Source organism: Sebastes fasciatus, chromosome 21 (genome assembly GCF_043250625.1).
Source record: "Sebastes fasciatus isolate fSebFas1 chromosome 21, fSebFas1.pri, whole genome shotgun sequence".
Classification (NCBI taxonomy): domain Eukaryota; kingdom Metazoa; phylum Chordata; class Actinopteri; order Perciformes; family Sebastidae; genus Sebastes; species Sebastes fasciatus.
Genome location: NC_133815.1, coordinates 2,096,150 through 2,109,266, shown reverse-complemented (window position 1 = coordinate 2,109,266; position 13,117 = coordinate 2,096,150). Strand labels below are relative to the sequence as shown.

Genomic DNA, 13,117 nt, shown 5'->3' with positions numbered 1-13,117 from the left:
CAAATCGTTCAATATGCTATTGTCTCTGTAACAATCCCCTTTTACAATAAAGCTGTGTGGTTTTGAATGTCTCGGCGGGCGCATGCGCAGACCGTTGGAGCCTCTCAGCGGTGACTAGCTGGTTTCAGTCCTTTAGCCCATCAGACTGTCTCTCACAGCGCTTCTTCTGTTCCACCGGCAGTCCATCTACCGAGCGGGATTAACCACATCCAGGAGGGGAAAGAAACATGCCCAAGAATAAAGGTAAGAGCCGGAGGAAGACCTAATGCTTACTGTTCCAGAGACGTGATGTTTCAGTGAGTCCAGTCAGCAGCGTGAAGAGAAGAGACAACACGCAGTCAAAACGTGACTCCGGCGAGCTAACGGCTAAGCTAGCAACTCATCTTTTATTCATCTTTTATTCATATTTAAGAGTCTTTTACACAGCAGTCACATATATCTGCGTGTGATTTACTCACTAAACGTGAATTCGGCTGAGATAATAATGAAGTTAGTGTAGAGTAGTTGGAGTTATTAAACACTTTTAGCCAGCTAACAGCATGCTAATAGCTAACTTACTTGGTAGTCAAGGCCTATAGAAGGAGGAGAGGACATGGGTCTGGTTGTATTGGCTACAGCGCATGCGCAGTGGAACTCAAGCGGCGGACGAGTGCAAGCCAGATTCTACTGCACATGCGCATTATCCCTCGAAATGACGCGTGATCCAGCCTCCTTTCCATAGGCCTTGTTGGCAGTTTAATACCGTTGCTAGCTGACACAGCTAACTAGCTGGTTGCTGGTTAAACCCCACCCAACATCTACTACCTTTATTAATAATATAATAACTCCAGGTAACCTTTTACCCGGTGTTCTGTTACTGTTGTGATGTTTGTATTTTTTTTTTTTTATTTTACTAAAGAGGTGAAGAAAGATTAACATCAACAGCATTTAATTAAAAGTAATTATGGAAAACATACACACTTAAATACTTTAACTTGTATCTCCATCTGTGTTAAGTCACATTATTTTGGAAAAGAAATTGTGAACTATCTGTTTTCTTTGGTGTTGTGTAGTGTTTTCAGGTTTTTCATGAAATTATAAATCTCAGAAAATGAATTTAATTTATTTTTTTGTGTTTAAAATAGTTTTAGTAAGGAAATATTAATATCCAGCAGCTTTTAATTAAAAATAATTATGGAAAAAATGTGATATAATGCTTAAAAACACATATTGAAAGTAACTACTATGCAGTGGAGGAAGTATTCAGATCATTTACTAAAGTAAAAGTACTAACACAACACTGTAAACATACTCTGCTACAAGTTAAAGTCCAGCATTGAAAATATCACAGTAAAAGTATGTAAGTTTAATCAGGAAAAAAATATTTAAAGTACTTAAGGTAGAATAATGTCCCCTGTGTGTTATACTAGTAACATTATATATGATATAAATTATGTTTTGGGGGTTACAATACAAAGTAATGTAAGGTTTATAAGCATTGTTAACTTGTAGCTCAATCTATGTTAATAAGTCACATTATTGGATAAAATTCTGTTAGCTATGAACAGATATATTTTCTTTTGTGTTATATAGTGTTTTCAGGTTTTTCCCGCAATTTTGAAACTAAGAAAATTATTGCTTTTTCATTTTTATTCATGTATTTATTTCTATTTACCTGTAATGTTTAAGTTGCCAATATAAGTATCCCCACTATTGTATGTTCTGTTATTGTTGTGATGTTTTTTATTTTTTGTGTGTTTTAAATCGTTTTAGTAAAGAGGTAAAGAAATATTAATATCCAGCAGCTTTTAATTAAAAATAATTATGGAAAAATTGTAATATAATGCTTAAACACATGTTGAAAGTAACTACTATGCAGTGGTGGAGGTAGAGGAAGTATCCAGATCCTTTACTTCAGTAAAAGTACTAATACCACACTGTATAAATACTCCGTCACAAGTAAAAGTCCTGCATTGAAAACGATATGTGGTGGAGTAGAAGTGGCATGAAAAAGACTCTAGTAAAGTACAAGTGAGCACAGTACTCGAGTAAATGTACTTAGTTATATTCCATCATTGCTGACGGGCGTTTACAGGCTGATTATCTGTGTTGACTCAGCGAGACTTAACTGGAACTAAAGGATTTACACTGTTTGCTAACTCAGTGAATAGAACCTATAAAATTATAAATGGACATTCATTGATATCTTCCTGTCTGCGTTTATAGGTAAGGGAGGAAAGAATCGGCGACGTGGAAAGAACGAGAATGAGTCCGAGAAGAGAGAGCTGGTGTTCAAAGAGGACGGACAGGGTGAGTACTGGTTCTGGTACTGTTTTCAGTGGATCGGGGGGCTAACCGCTGCCTGGAAAGTTACACCAAAGACGCTTGACTAAAGATCATCTGTTGGCTGGAGGATGTGTGCTTAGTTATATATAACTACATAGCTATAATTGATAAAGCCAAATGAGGACACACAATAAACCTGTTTGCATCGGCATAGGTCAAATGGGGTCAACTGCAGGAACTGAAGTCACTATAGTATTCATGTATTTGTATTCATGCTCACAGTTAACAACTGAATAGAAACAGAATTTACATTAATAAAAAAAATAGAAATCTATACATGATTGTACGTCATAAAAATGATTCTCATACATACACATTTACATTTAGAAAAACAAACAATCAGAACAAACCCCACGAACTTCAGCTATCCATCTTTTGTTCCCCTTAGTTCTGTATTGTACAACCTGACTGCTGCAGGCAGGGATGCTGCTCTCAGCTTGTTGGTAGATAAAATAATTCTGGTCTATAATTTACATTAGTGAAAAACTGTGAAAAGCAGGTAAATGTTCATATTTGAGTAGAGCTTAAAGACTCAGTCAATCTCAAATATGTTCTGGTTTTCTTCTATGACAGTAAACTGAATATCTTTGGGTTTTTGGACTGTTGGTTGAACAAAACAAGCAATTTGAAGATGCCAACTTTGGGAAATTAATTGATTAAAATATTTAATCGCGATTAATCACATAATTGTCCATAGTTAATCGCGATTAATTGCAAATGAATTACACATTTTTTATCTGTTCAAAATGTACCTTAAAGGGAGATTTGTCAAGTATTTAATACTCTTATCAACATGGGAGTGGGCAAATATGCTGCTTTACGCAAATGTATGTATATATTATTGTAAATCAATTAACAACATAAAACAATGACAGATATTGTCCAGAAACCCTCACAGGTACTGCATTTAGCATAAAACAATATGCTCAAATCATAACCTGCAGCCCAACAGGCAACAACAGCTGTCAGTGTGCTGACTTGACTATGACTTGCCCCAAACTGCATGTGATTATCATAAAGTGGGCATGTCTGTAAAGGGGAGACTCGTGGGTACCCATAGAACCCATTTACATTCACTGATCTGGAGGTCAGAGGTCAAGGGACCCTTTGAAAATGACCATGCCAGTTGTTCCTCGACAAAATTTAGCGTAAGTTTGGAGCGTAATTTAACCTCCTTCACAATAAGCTAGTATGACATGGTTGGTACCGATGGATTCCTTAGGTTTTTTAGTTCCATATGATGTCAGTATCTGAGAAAACTGAGCCGCTACAACCTAAAAATCGCAAGTTGCGTTAAAGAAATTTGTGGCAATAAAACGGATTTGCGTTATCAGCGCGTTAACTTTGACAGACCTTGTTAATAATAGTTGTTGGCAGACTAATTGATAATGAAAATAATGGTTTGTTTCAGTCATTCATCGAGCAAAAATGCGGTTAGAGGAAGAATTATTTATTTAATTTATAAGAGTCTCAGAAAAATATAATAAATAATTAAACATAACCTGCAGATTTAGCGATCTACTGTAAAGGGTTCTGAGTCAAAAACTGATAACTTAACAATTTGCACAACATTAAGCTTGTGTTTGGATCAGCAGTGATGCTGAAAGTGAAGGATTTATCGACACTGTTACTGAGCGCCTCACTAGATGGAGGCATCAGCCTGCAGTCAAAGTGTTCAGAGCTCCGACTGCAGTGCTCGGCGCTGCCAAAATCCCTGCTGGTATGGAAGTGAGCCCAGTGTGTGGAGGAGGCTCTGCTGCTGTAAGGAACACCTTCAGGTAGTGAAGCTTACTTAATGCACACAGAGCTAGTGTAGAGAAGAAGTTATAAATATCGTGATAGACCTTCTTGGAATATTTCTATTTATTTATGCCTCACATTTTTTTTAAGTGTTAAAATCATCTCAGTTTGTTGTACATCACATTTTACTGTATTATAATGGAAATTAAACACGTCAGACATTACTTGAGAAGAAATTTGAGGACGTGTTTGTAAAGTTGATTTAGTCAATGCAAATGGGCGTTTCAGTGAGCAGCACAGATGTCATGTGCAGTGTTTTCCCGATGTTTGTGGAAGACTTAGGCACATTTTTTTTTTTTTTTTACAATTTTATTTGTAAAAATTATGATGATTGATTAATCGATTAGTTGTTTGGTTTATAAAATGGTGAAATATGTCAATATGTCCACGACTCAATGATATTCCGTTTACTGTCATAAAGGAGTGAAGAAACCAGAAAATATTCACATTTAAGAAGCTGCAATCAGTTATTTTTCTTAAAAAATGACTAAAACCGATTAATCAATTATCGAAATAGTTGACGATTAATTTAATAGTTGAAAACTAATCAATTAATCGTTGCAGCTCTAATTATTATTAACATATCTGTGTACAAAAATGTGGAAAAGCTAGAGCAGATAATAAATAAACATCACCCAAAAAGCTTAAAAACTAAACTTGCTGAAGAAGTCCAGCAGGGGATCAACTACAACCGTTAGATTTTAATGACCATGGTCATGTGAATAAATATTAGGGGTGGAGGAATAATTGATACAGCATAGTGTCGCGATATTTTGCATGGCAATATTGTATTGTAGAAAATCTAAGGAATCAATTGGTACCAACCATGTCATGTTATTTTGTCTGAAAGAACGCCAAATTACGCTAAATTGTGGCAAGGAAAAACTGTCAAGGCCATTTTCAAAGGGGTCTCTTGACCTCTGACCTCAAGATATGTGAATGAAAATGAGTGAAAACTATCTTATTAGATAAAACAGATGTTGACAAACTGCATAATTTGCAATTCACAAAAGGTAATAAATCGCAATATGTCTTAACACAATACTCAGCCTATCACAAAATGTTTAAAATAGCAATATGAAGTTATTGTGTTAAGTATCGTGGGGCCTTTGGTAACTTCGACCCCTAATAAATACGTAAAAATAAAAGTGTTCAAAGACCAGGATTATGCTGTTTCCACTTGTTTCCTTCTCCTTCTCCTTCCTTCTCTTTCTTTACTGGCCTTTTTTTGTACAACAACAACAGTAGAACCTTCCTATTCAGACACCGAGCGATGCTGTGGCCTCTTCTGTTTCCATCGCTCGGCTCTTTTTGCCCTCATCCTGCACATTTCTATCAAATTATATTTACAGAGTCACAGGGAAATTTGGTACAAGTAGTCGGGACACTGAAGCTTTGACTTATTAATACTAATAGTGTTTTTAAGTTATATTTTATTCTCATAAACGAGAGGGTTTCCCCCAGGTAATTGGTTAGCGGCGGTGGTAAGAGCAGCACATGAATGCAGTTTAAACAATCACCTTTGTCATTAGATATGTCCCCTTTGCTGTGTGATTTATCACCACTGCTCAATTACCCTGAAACTTACTATTATATGTCATAAAAATTTAATAATCTCAGACATTGACAGAGTTTATTTCAAATAAGGCAGGAAACCTTGTCAACTATATACATTATGTATATTGTTTCATATATTTCTCATCTCATTTACCCTTTGTTTATCTGTGAGGACCTTCACATGATGTCTTGGTAGAACAGAAACATCTGTATCAGTGCTTAATTAATGTAAATGTCCCGATCTGTGTCCTTTATCACCTTGGATTAACCCTTGCCTGCTCTCTTGTGTCTTCCAGAATACGCTCAGGTGATTAAAATGCTGGGGAACGGACGTCTGGAGGCCATGTGCTTCGATGGAACCAAGCGGCTTTGCCACATCAGAGGAAAACTCCGGAAAAAGGTAGGAATGTCCTGACCGTCCTCTCGCACCTTTCCCCCCCTTCAACCAGCACACACAGGGAACCTCCTGACGTAACGCTGAGTCGGCGTGTTGTCAATGGTCACCGTTAATGTGGCAGCGTGGACTCAATTGACCGTGTGTGTGTGAAAGGTCACAAAGTGCAGCGTGTTGCTGAACGACACGAGGATAATCTCTCCCCTCCTGTGTTTTGTTTCTCCTCTAGGTGTGGATTAACACGTCAGACATCATCCTGGTCGGACTGAGAGATTACCAGGTGTGTTACAGATCAGACTGTTAACGCTGTGCGGTGAGCCTCACTGTGAGGACAGGGACAGGTCTTCAAGATAAATAAGCAGCAATATTTCTATAGCATCCAACCTTTTAAGAGTTTTTGTGCTCTGAATTGGAAGAAGGAATAGTTACTGACAGACGTCTGGTTATTGGACTCATGTTCTGTTAAGATTCTGACTTTTAAAACCAAGTGCAAGTGGATATTTGGTCTTGTTTTTGCCAGTTAATCTCTAAATACAAACCATTATACCTATCTGAATTACTCATGCTCTCTTTTCTCCTGTCCACTGATTAGTGTAACTCTCTGTATTAAGCATTCAGTAAAGGAAACACTGGTTCATCTTCAGTTGGTACAAAATAAAGCCAAGAAGAAAACATGCTACTCTCCATTATAGTAACCCTTCCAGTTACTTCTAGATCACTATTTAAAATTCTATTAATCCCTTTCAAGGTTTTGTTTAGTTTATTATAGGATCCCCATTAGCTGTGCACTAAAGCACATCTCCTCTCCCTGGGGACCACATTTAAAAACTTACATTAAACATTACAGTCCACATAAATCAACACTTTTAAATTAGGTATTAAAGTAAAAATTTAATTAAGTCTCAATTTGTTACCAAGTGTGATGATACATCAGTATTTTCTATTATATGTTAGCTGAAAACACTTCTTTTTTTAAATCAGTTTTAATTGTAATATTTTATTTATCCAGTATAATTTTTTTTATTTAATGCTTTACTTTTTATTCGTCTTTCATGTTGCTCCTTTTAAGCTCTTTTGTAAGTATGTTAAGAAAAGAACAGTTATTGAGACATCATGTCATTGTCTGTTATAGCTCAAAATGTTATAGATTAAACGTATATCCTTTTTTGATCACCATTTCTTCCTATATATATATATATATATTCAGTATATCATTTTATACATAATTATACATTTTTGACCCCAATCTTTCACTCATGTAATCAGGCTTTGGTACCGTTATCTTCAGTTTTATGTCATTTAATCTCATGTATTTGCCTCTATTGCTAAAACACTGAAACATTCTTCTGTTTCAGGACAACAAAGCTGACGTCATCCTCAAGTACAACGCAGACGAGGCTCGTAGTTTGAAAGCGTACGGAGAGCTGCCGGAGCACGGTGAGTTAAAACAACGCCGCCTGAACGTCACTGTTGTGAAACAAGTCCAGGGATTTATTTATAGTGCTATGTGGAGGAAACTGAGGTAAACTCTGTCTAAAGGTTGCGCACCAGACTGCTGTATTCTTGCATAATTCACCCGTTAAGGAATGGTGAAATAATACGTGCCGTTTCTAACTTTAAACAGCAGAGATCATCACTGTCCAGACCTTCATTACAACTTTTTTACGTCTAACATGCAGTGTTTAATAAATCTCATTTGTCAGTTCATCTCAATGCAGTAGAAACATTATGTTTTTCTTCTTCAGGAACACGTATAGTATTTCTTTTCTAACACTTCTTCATCCTCCGTCTTCTTTCTCGCAGCCAAAATCAACGAGACAGACACCTTCGGGCCCGGAGACGATGATGAGATCCAGTTTGATGACATTGGCGACGATGATGATGACATTGATGATGTAAGCTCCCCTTTTATTTTATAATGAACTTTTCCTGAATTTCTGTGTTCAATATTACTGCCAGTGTCACACCTAAGTAGTTTTTTATATACCTTACTGTGAGAAATTAACTTGTTTTTTCCCCAGAATGTTGTTTTTTCTCTCGACAAAATTAGCCAAAGTACTGAAAATAAATGTGTTCTAATGGCGCATTCACACCAAGAGAGAACTTTTCGCGGCGTGATCACATACAAAGTCAATGTAAAGAGGAGAATCGACGGAAATTAACATAACCAAAGCAAATTCCTAGTGTATACCTCTTACACCTGGCAATAAACACAATTCTGATTCTGATTCGTGCTGGGCGACACAAAATTTGAACCAACATGGCGGCTCGTTAGGATCGATAACGGTTAGTTTAAACGTTTCTCGGGAGTTTCCAGAGGCGGCGAGTTGCACCGGACCCCCTTGATTTGCATAAAGAGAACTAGACCTGAACTTTATGCAAATGAGGAGCGGCGAACGTGACGGTCCGTCTCTCAATGTGCAACACTGCACTACCAGAATTGCTCATCTGCTTACAACGGCTTTATTCGAAACCACAAATTATACTAATAATACGTACTGATTTAGGCAAAATGTACCATGAAAACAAAAGCAAAATCTACAGTATGTCAAAAATACCGTACTGAGTTTGAGAGGCCCTCCAGTATGCATCGGACCAGTCTACCTCGTCTACTGTATCCCACAATGCAAAGGGCAGGAACGGCACAGACTACGATCACAACAGCAGCCAAAAACAGCACTTATTTTTACATTTTTTGTAGCTATTTCATCACTAAGTTCACTTCTGATATTTTGAAGGGGAGAAATCAACTTTGTATATTTTGAATATTGGCAGTTTTATGATATTTGATCGCGAATCGAACATTTGCTCCGATGTTTTCGGAGTTTAAAAGCTCCACAAACTGCTGTGACAGCTAGCTAGCGCCTGTCGGCGTCGCTTTCTCGCCAGCCGGGCGGTCACGCTCACAGACCGCTATGATAAAGCCAATGAATGGGAAGCATGGAAAGGACGGATACTGTGGACGCATACCATGCATGCATGAGACAGAAGAAGTCTGCAGGATAAAAGTTGACCTAATTGTGTCTTCTCTCTCTTTCCAGATCTAAAGACCTGCTACTGGAGGGAGGAAGGTGGGATTTTACGAGAGATGCTCCGATGGGAATATTTTGAGCCGCCACACCGCACCGATAATGATTATTTTTTATTAAGATCAGCCTATGCCAATCCAATACAGTTTATTAATACGATTCAATTTATTCCAGTTTGTTAACCATCAGTAGACGTCTTTCTTGTTTTTGAGAGGTGCATTTCGTGTAATGTGGGGGAAGAAAGGACACCAGTATTTTGAGTTTATCGTTCACCTGAATGAACATGAGATGCTGCTTTAGTACGACTGTCTGAGTTATCACTCGTAGCGACTGGAGGGCGATGCAGCAGGCTGCCTGGTGACTGAATGATGACGCAGACCGTCGGGATTGGAGACTCAAGAGTAGGCTGATCACCAGCATCACAGTTAGGGTGAATATCTGGACCTATTGCTAGATTTTCACCTTTTTTTGTTTTTGCTTTCTAATTTTCCATCTCATTCACGGAGGTTTTCTTTTTTTTTTTTTTTTTTTTTTTTTTATTATCCATAAAACACTTAGAGGAGGTTCTATCGATACCATGACTGCAGAATATCTCACACCAAATGCGTCATCTTTTTAAAAAAATGTATTTATATTGATTTCACACTATGTGGAATTTAGCTACAAGTACAGAATCTCTGGGTTCGTCAATAAAAAGATAAACCATTTTGTGTTTTCCTCTTGGCAGTCTGTATCATTGTAGCCTGAGAGACAGGAGAAAGTTAATAACACTCGGCTCTGTATCTTCTTGTTCACGTCATATTCCACTAACTATTTGCTCGTTTTTGGATTGATCCATGAAGACGATCCCCTTGAAATTTAAAAAGAAGAATCAAAATGTATTTTTCTATTGTTTCCCTTTTTATTTGTGTTTTCTGTGTGTTTGTGTTTCCATGTTGAACTCTTCGCTGCTCGCTCTGTGGCTTCAGCACAGGTCTCTCTAGACCAGCGGTTCCCAAACCTTCTTCACCACCGACACAACCTCAGATCACCGTTCACACGTTCTCTGAACCTCTACAAAATCAATTATTACAGTAGTTTATTCTCCTTCTCCCAGCACCTCAGTTTTGGGAACCACTGCTCTAGACCCCATGGGGCCTGTCACTGTTGTTGCTGTAACTCTGAATTAATAAAAAAAAATGTAATATGATGTTTGAAGGCTGGGTTTCCAATAAAGATCTTAACTCCACTGACCTGGCGGTGATTTTTGGAGCACTTCCTGTGCCGGTCTGAAGGTGGTGAGATTGAGCTAAAGTAGTAAACGTGGCCTCACGCCCTTCAGAGCATCAAGGGCTGCTGGGTGTTGACGGGGAACAATATGTCTTGTCCTGATACTATTTCTGTCTTTAGAGGGAAAACTTTATTAGCTCATGTGTCCTTGAGCAAAGCGCTGAATCCCCTCCGGCTCCAGAGTCTGAGCCCTGACCCGTCTGGTATGTTTGTTTCTGTGTGCTTTGACTTTCTCTTCTCCTATAATGGCATGAAAATGACCTTTTAGATATAAAAAGATAAATTGTCTAATTTCCTTTCCCAAAACGTGTTCATTTTTCTGGAAATCCTCTTATAGGTTTTACAAAAAAAGTGTTTTCAATTCTGTTTTGTGTTTTAATCTGATTTAAACGCACCATCTGATGAGAAATGAACCCAAAATATTACAATACAGAAGCTGCACAGTTTCTATTATTAGACCTAATTTATTTATTTTCAATGTGAATTATTTTATTGAGGTTTATTTCCAATTTGTGACACTTTCTACGTCTATTCCATTTACATTTTACTTCACTATAAATAATCTGACAGCTGTGCTTACTTTACAATGTAAGATGTTATATACAAAACATATGAAGAACTTAGAAACTATGATGCTCTTCTGATAACTGATTAAGTCATTTTTCATGCAAATATGCTTTCAGCTTCTCAAAAGTGAAGATTTGTTGTTTTTCCTCGTGTTAAATGACAGTAAACTGACTAATGTTGAGGTTTGGACTGTTGGTAGGACAAAAGACATTTGAACGTGTCACTTATTGTGCAAACCAAACAATAAATTATCAAATTAACTGATCAAGAAAATAATCGGAAGATTAATCTATGATAGAAATAATCAGTTAAAATAATTTAAAATGATGCTTCACCAATCAACTACAAGAACAAAATGCTGCTTAAACACTAAGGCATGACTGTGTATAGACACTATATATGTCACTAATTGTGACTGCATTTCTCACTATTATCCTACATTTTGCAAACCAAATAAAAATGTTTATTCTTCATTCTTCATCTCAAGGGGTCTATCCTTCTAATAAATGTCTCTGAATTAACTGATCCAGAAAAATAATCATCAGATTAATCCATGATGAAAATAATCAGTTAAAAATAGTTCGATATCTGCTTTACCAACCAACTACAACAATAAAATGTTGCTTAAACACTAATGCATCAATATTCTAATCCTATACTTTATAATTTATATATCATTATATATATACACCGAGTGTATTTAGGCAGACTAATGGACTTATGGCATATGAAATATATTTCTTTCCATTAGCTAAATTGTATGACATCATAAAGTTTAATTTATGTAAACAGAAATGACCACTAACAGTTAAATTGTCCATTTGTACATAGTGCAATTTATCAGCCTATTTTTCTGTTTTTTGGGGATTTATCCCATAATTATTATTACTGTCAATTTGTACCTATTTTTTATTTTGTATTATTAATTTTATTTTTTATTTTTCATTTCATTTTTCTATATTTCAAATAATAATAATAATACATGTGACGTTATTATTAGAGCTTCCATGTGGTGACCCATATTGTATATTGTCAACATCCTGCCTCAGTTTGTTACAAGTATGACGTAATGCTGCTGCTGGGGCTCGTGAAGTGAAGTGGCACGTGAGCTCCGACACGAGCCAAAGTCACGTGAGAGAGAGAGAGAGAGGCGTTCATGGCCGCTCAGAAACAACATCAATACACCTTTATATTGAAAACATAAGGCATATAAACATTTAATAAAACTGTTTTTATTATTATTATTATTATTATGTTGACATCGTCTAAAATGCCCCCTTTTAAGATTTGTCACAAACACAGAGAAAAATAATAAACAATAACAGTGAGAAATATGAACAGTTAGGCAGTGAACGCAACAGTTTTAATTGTGATTTTACTCAAACTGTCGTTTTTCTTTTTACTATTCATCCGCTACGCAAACTAGTTCTCGAGCAGCTGGTTGCTAGGCGACACATAACGGGGTGTGAGTGAGCAGTTGGCGCATTAATATGTAAATTAGCCAACTGTGAGTGAAGCGGTTCACAGGTTCGTACGGTACCGCGACGAAACAAATTAACATGTTAATTTTAATGTATTATCCATGAGTAAATCTATTTTATGTTAGAAAACGTATAGACATTTACTGCCATACTATTTCTTTGTGTGAGTGTGTGTCGAACGGTACTTTTTAAAGGTAGGTAGAAAAAGTAGACCCGACGTTATTTAACCGCCGTTGATTGAACGTTTAAATATGGCGGGTTTAAAGGAGCTCAGTGAGCACAACAACAGCTACACCATCTCAGAGAGAGGTGGAAATGAATAACTGTTGTTTGTTTATATTTTCATTTTTATTCATCATTGTTGTAGGTCTATGGTAGGACGGGGTATTAGGGCCACATTGAGGGAAAAAAATAAATCTGAGATTACGAGAATAAAGTCATAATATTACGAGAATAAAGTCAAAGGTTTATGAGAAAAAAAGTTGTAATATGAGAATAAAGTCAATATTATAAAGTAGTAATTTTACGAGTTATTTTCTTTTTTTCTCGTAAAAGTTACGACTTTATTCTCGTTATATTACGACTTTATTCTCGTAATATTACGACTTTATTCTCGTAAAGGTACGACTTTATTCTCGTAATATTAAAAAAAAAATCTCGTAAAGTTATGACTTTATTCTCGTAATATTACAACT

General features: G+C 36.5%; 1 protein-coding gene across 1 annotated transcript; it reads left to right on the top strand.

The window, feature by feature from the left end:
* The first annotated feature begins 81 nt into the window (after positions 1-81).
* Positions 82-10,333, top strand: eif1axb (eukaryotic translation initiation factor 1A X-linked b). The gene is made up of 7 exons (XM_074621712.1): positions 82-243; positions 2,206-2,289; positions 5,979-6,082; positions 6,306-6,356; positions 7,432-7,513; positions 7,880-7,971; positions 9,118-10,333. The coding sequence occupies exons 1-7, from the start codon at positions 228-230 to the stop codon at positions 9,121-9,123; spliced, it is 435 nt and encodes a 144-aa protein (XP_074477813.1). The 5' UTR covers positions 82-227; the 3' UTR covers positions 9,124-10,333.
* The last annotated feature ends 2,784 nt before the right edge of the window (positions 10,334-13,117 follow it).